General features: G+C 34.2%; 1 protein-coding gene across 1 annotated transcript; it reads right to left on the bottom strand.

The window, feature by feature from the left end:
• Positions 222-3786, bottom strand: LOC107609975 (zinc finger CCCH domain-containing protein 6). Its single transcript, XM_016312037.2, has 4 exons — positions 3391-3786; positions 1669-1878; positions 1431-1555; positions 222-1349 (listed from the first exon to the last, which is right to left on the bottom strand). Exons 1-4 carry the CDS (start codon positions 3448-3450, stop codon positions 491-493), a joined length of 1254 nt encoding a protein of 417 aa, XP_016167523.1. The 5' UTR covers positions 3451-3786; the 3' UTR covers positions 222-490.

The following is a 6137-nucleotide window of genomic DNA, read 5'->3' as shown; positions in this document are numbered from 1 at the left end:
TGAGATCCCTTCGTATATAAATACTATTCGTTATTTTAGGTTGGCACAGACTCACCTTCATGCCAACGACAACCACCAGTCCCACACGGCCACAATGCCCTGCTATAATTGTGAGTCAAAAGATATGCTCTTCCAATCTCATTTCTGAAAAATTTCTGCACATGCTCTTAAGTCTTAAGTCTCCGATTACGAAACTTAAGGGTGAAGCAAATATTAAGTAGTTGAAGTGTTATAGCATCAGGAAATTGAAAGCAGATACATGTACCTAAAACAAATTACAACACCAAAGCCTTAAAGGTAATTAAAATTATGACGAAAACAACAAAAAATTATTAAAAAAAGGGGAAAGTGTAAAGGAACCTTCCATTAAAAATTAACGTATGTATTAACTTTAATACTAGTGAGAAACAAGGCTCACAATCACTTATCAAATGACCGTAAAAGTTGCATTACATGCATCCAACACCATCAAAATGATAACCGAGTTCATCTAACTGCTGATCTCACTATCCATTTTCATTCTCTTTGAACTTTGTACCGAAGGCACGGCACTACCTCGTGATTGGAATGTTACATCATGTTGGTATGCACAATTAGCACCATTTCGACATCCTCTAGAACTGTTAAAGAATATACAAGGTTTCATTATCTTCGATTTAGTTTCCCTTGATCTAGAATTGTGTTGTGGTGTCTCATGGTTCACCATTGGTCTCTGGATTTGACGGTTAGCAGTGTAAGGGTGTGTTTCTTGTCTCTCTTCTCCATGTTGTTGAATTAAGCTCTTGTAATAATTTACATCCTTTGGTAGAGAGACGTCTGAGGCAGAAGAAATTGTAGCTTGACTCATCGGAGGCCTAGGAAGCCATTGGGTAGAAACAGGTCCTACTTGATTTCCACCTGAAGAAGGATAGTTAGGAGACGAAAATGTAACTGATGTTGGTGCACTGGCTTCTACTTGATGACTAGAAAGAGATGGATGTGAAAATGTCACTGAAGATGACCCCGGATTATTTGCACTCTGCAAACTGTTAGAGGCTCCATAATCTCTAACCAGTTTCTCAATCACTTCTGGGTTTTTGAGAATATTATTGAATAATTCAGGATCAATCAAATTCCCATGTTCATTATTCTTCATCACACTAGTTAATGCATCAGATAATGAGCCATGAGCTAACTGCACACTTGTGTGGGGGTTTGGACCATTTGGTATGACAGGAGGTAATTCAAAAGAATTAGATTGTGAGATAGAATCAGTTGTAGCATCTTCATCTTCCATAGGTGTAATTGGTATCAAGGTAGTTTGGCTATCAATGCACTGGGAAGCCTCGACATCCGCTGAAACAGATGGGCTGCAAGAAGAAAGAATAACAGTTACATCACTAATGGGGAATTAAATAAAAATTACCGTACGAGGTTTAAGAGATTCAAACTTTGGAGGAATGGATGATGGGCGGGGATAAATTGCTTCAAGTACTCTCATCTCCCTCTGACATTGATCTTCTACCTCCTTGCTTTCTTCCCCAGCCACCACTTGCCACGCTAAATTAAGTATAATCTGTGAGAATCACAAGATTATTAAGAATCATAATAACACCATAACCCAACTCATGCATTGAATATTGGAAAGTATTTAAAAAGAATATTTAACATGCCTAAAAACAAAACTACCTTGCATGGTGTAGTCCACCTAGACACTGGTATTTGAGACAGATCAACCTCAAAATGGGTCGAGGCTTGGGTTCCCTCAAATCCAGGAGGTAGAAAGTCATCAGAACTTGTTCCTCCTGGAGGTAATAGCAATGATGTCTTTGCTTGGAGGTGATCCTGAGAATTTAAACCAACTTGAGAAGGAGATTCCTCTGATAAGAATAACCTAATCTGTTAAACGAAACCCATTAGTTAGCCCAAATACTTCATTCTAATATTTATTCAAAACCAATATTTATGTCACATCTTGAATAACAGTGGCAAGCTTCGAAAGGATTTACTCCAATGAAAACTAGACATAATGTTACAATGAGCAATATAAATAAATTCGAAGAACAATCCACAAACAGTTAACAAAGCAATCTAATGCCCAGACTTATTCAGTAGTTTTTGGAGACGCAATCCCCATGTATAGCATACCTATACCATATACAATCAAAATTTACATTCAAACCACCAAACCACTAAAGATCTAGTCTATCAAAATAAAGTTTTCCTTTTCTATGTCCAACAAATGAAAGCACAAATTGGCATAGTAAGAAAGATAGCAACATCTTGAAAAGAAGGGACCTGGTATCGAGCAATCACTCTTCAATACATCATAAAAGATTTAAAATCATTATAATTGACACAAACCATGAAAGATCATAGGGACAGAACTAAAAAGAAAACTTAGCGGAGCATCAAAAGTAAGATTTACTTAGGTACTATCTATAAGCTGCAGAAATTGAATTGCCCTGCATAGAATTCTTCCATCAAACTTACTTTGCAAGAATGAAAGATTGCAATTGCTACAGGTTGTTCCTAGTCACATCACAACTACCAACAACTCAAATATATAATGTCTGTCCCTACTGGTACCCCAATATAAAAGTGAAACAGGAACTTGTACTGGTACTCTATCTTAAACATCCATATGATTAATCATCAAGCCACCATGGTGCAAGAAAAATTGCAAAAGAGCTCTAGTATAGTACTGATGGAAATGATAACATTATCATGCAAAATTGATTTGTAGTTCATGTATCTGGTATGTAATTCTCCTACAGGTTATAAGGATACATTTTGCAGCCATGGTCAAATATAGCATCGCCATAGTGGCATAGTCTCATATCAACAATTATGAATACACTCTACGAAAACAGATCTTTTCTTTTCCCTCTCTCTTTTGGCACAGTTTCATGACCTTACTAGTAACTTCAAAAGCAAATTTATCAAGATTACTTTATGAAGAGTTTCAGTGACAGTAAAAATCATCTCTCAAAACCCTGTTTTGTGTTTGTTCCTATACAACAACAACACATCACTTACTCTTCTTCTAATTATATTTTTCCGATGAAGTTTGAAACTATAATCGGTTATTGGATTTATTTTGTTTAATCAAAAGTTTTACAGCTTGATTGAAAATCAATTAGGAAGTCCACCAGCATTCATAAATTGATGATTAACGCCTGCCATACGAGAACTTCAATTAAGTGCATGTTTCTATGAGATTCAAGCAAGATCAGATTTTGATCAACACGAGGTAGAACTCGCCGATGGTGGCAATATCATTCAATCATGAATAGAGAGGGGTAAGGCACGCACGCACAGAGAAAAAACAGAATTAGGGATTACAGGATTGTTAATTTGACGGATTTGGGAGTGGGCAACTGAATTGAAGGGATAGTAATTAGTTTTTACCTGACAAAGATCTAAATCGGAGGCCCATGAAACTCTTTTCGATTTGTGTAATCCACGCATAGTTAAGGGTAAGGAATGAAGATGAGAGAGTAAACCCTAGTCAGACACACTCGAAGACGAAGACGAAGGCAGAAAGACTGAAAGGCAAGACGAGAGGATATAAATAATATAATATCTTTAAGTTAAAGAAAGAAAGAAAGAAAGAAAGAAAGAATAGGGCTCTGCAGCAGCCTCCTATGTATCGCAGTTATTGGGTGTTAAAATTCACATAATCACATGCTTGGAAATAGAACTCCACATTTCCACCTATGCATCCCTTTGCTTTAACAAGTTGCCCTTTCCACTAGTCTCCCTAGTCTCCTTAACCTTAACAACTCACCCCAAAATTATCGTCACTCCTAATGAGAAAATTCCCAAAATGCCAGCTTCATAATATAGGATGATTCTCAAACCTAAATTGTCGTCAGCTCGTCACTACTCACCTCCCACGTAGTCACGTCCTCTTTATTTATTTTTTTCTTATTTTTTAAAAAAAATATATGAATTTAATTTTGATACACGCAATTTTATACGTGCATCCAATTATGTAATAATACCAGTAAAAATAATACATTTCACATTGATAGTGTGAATAGTTAAAATGGATGTGAGTTTTTTTTTTAATTAAGAATAAAATTTGAATTCGAAACTTTAGATGAAAATAGAGAGACTATGTCATTTGAATTATAGTTTATTGGCAAAAATAACGGTTAAAAATGAATTTTAATAAGCATGACCCATGTTGTAAATAGACCACCCAAGTCTAGACCTACTACTTCTTATAGACTTTTTTTTCAGGCTTAAGCTCATTTTGTTTAAAGTTAAATAAGTGCACGAGCCTATTTAAAAAGTATGTTTCATGAATTATAACTCAAAAAAAACTTAAAAATTTAAATTAAAATTAAATGGATTCTAAAATTATAATTCATAATTTGTAAAAAAATTTATTTATATATCAATCTTTAGTCACATATTATAACTATACTTATAATTCATAAATTTTTTTTTTGGACAAAAATTACGATCTAAATTAGTATTGATTATTGATTCTTTTTAGTTTTGTTTTGTGTTTAATATAAGTGAATAGTTGAAAATTTAGTCTAAGAATAACTTATTTTACAAAAAAAAAAATATTTTGACGAGCTAAACCAATGAGTTTCATAGGCTTTCTTTTAAATATATGATCTGACCTTTTTAACTATTAGATTTTATAAACGTTTAAGTCTAGTCTGTTTAATAAAACAAACTGACCTGAGTCATGAGTTCCGGTTGAGCAGCCCGTTCCACTCCCACTCCTAATCGTGACCTTGAATTTTTCAACATTTTTAATCTGTTCTAAAATTTCAAACTAAAGTTTATTATTTAAGTCATTGGAAAGTTTTTAGATGTACCTGAAATACCGGTGCTCTAGTAATTTTAACGGTTGATTTTAATTAATATATTTTATATATTTTTTTATAATTGAGATCAACGGTTAAAATTATTAAAACACCGGTGTACTTGATATACTTAAAATTCTTCCTAAGTTATTAATTAGTCAAATTAAATTAAAAATTTTTTATTTTTTATTCGTGTCATATATCTAAATTTCATTTAAAAATTAAGGTTAAATTATACGGTTGGTCCTATACTTTTGGTGAAACTGCAAATTGGTCCTTACACTTTAAAAGTTTGTAATTGGGTCCCTAAAGATAATTAAAATTTGTAATTTAGTCTCCGCTATTAAAAAAGTGTTTGATTTAACAGAATATTCTCAGAATATTCTCTATTTTGAACATGTGACCTGCACATGTTTACAATAGGGACCAATTTGCAACTTTAGTGAAAGTATGATGAGCAACTGTGTAATTTAACTATTTGAAAATGATCAAAAACTTCCTAGACTATCTGAATCCACCCTACTCCTCCCCAGCTCTCTCACTCTCACTTTCTCACTTTCCAAAATGGCACCACAACCCCAACGCTCTCTGTCTCTCACCTCGACTCACCATCGTCGTGCCTCTCGCCTCCGTCACCACGCCGAATTCACTAATAAATTGAGTTGCTATTTTTGTGTTGATTTGTTGCTATTTTTTTCTTAGACATTAAATTGTTCGCTTTGAGCATGCTTGAGATTGGAATTGTTCTCTTTCATTTATCGTCAGTGTTCAGTATTGGGATTGGAAGAGAAGAAAAAGTTGTCGGATGAGAGAGGCGAGATGGAGAAAGGAGGCGAGACCCGACTCGTGAGCACAAATGCGGTGGATCCGGCATAACGATGGTGAACCGAGGTGAGATATAGAGAGCGGTGGGGTTCGGGTGTCGTTTTAGAAAGTGAGAAAGTGAGAGTGAGAGAGTTGGGGAGGGACGGGATAGGTTCATATAGCCTAGAGAGTTTTTGGTCACTCCAAATGATAAAATTACACAGTTGGTCCCTGTTGTCAAACATGTACAGGTCACATGTTCAAAATAAAGAATATTATGAGAATATTCTGTTAAATCAAACACTTTTTGAACAGCGGGGACTAAATTGCAAATTTTAATTATCTTTAGGGACCCAATTATAAACTTTTAAAGTGTAAGGACTAATTTATAATTTCACTAAAAATGTAGGACCAACTATGTAATTTAACCAAAAATTAATTACTAACTAATGAATTACAACATATAAAAAACAAAACTACCTACTCAACTAACTCAAATTAGTGAAAAATCTTAATATTCAATTA

This window comes from Arachis ipaensis, chromosome B07, assembly GCF_000816755.2.
Source record: "Arachis ipaensis cultivar K30076 chromosome B07, Araip1.1, whole genome shotgun sequence".
Taxonomy (NCBI): domain Eukaryota; kingdom Viridiplantae; phylum Streptophyta; class Magnoliopsida; order Fabales; family Fabaceae; genus Arachis; species Arachis ipaensis.
This window is presented reverse-complemented; position numbering and strand designations above follow the sequence as displayed.

What these genes read in the sequence shown, in the direction of transcription:
- LOC107609975 (XM_016312037.2), bottom strand. Translation starts at nt 3,450, where the DNA reads ATGCGTGGATTACACAAATCGAAAAGAGTTTCATGGGCCTCCGATTTA. An exon ending in CCGATTTAGATCTTTGTCAG is followed by an intron (nt 1,879 to 3,390) that starts GTAAAAACTAAT and finishes TTCGTTTAACAG; the next exon opens with ATTAGGTTATTCTTATCAGA. An exon ending in CCATCATCCATTCCTCCAAA is followed by an intron (nt 1,350 to 1,430) that starts GTTTGAATCTCT and finishes TTCTTCTTGCAG; the next exon opens with CCCATCTGTTTCAGCGGATG.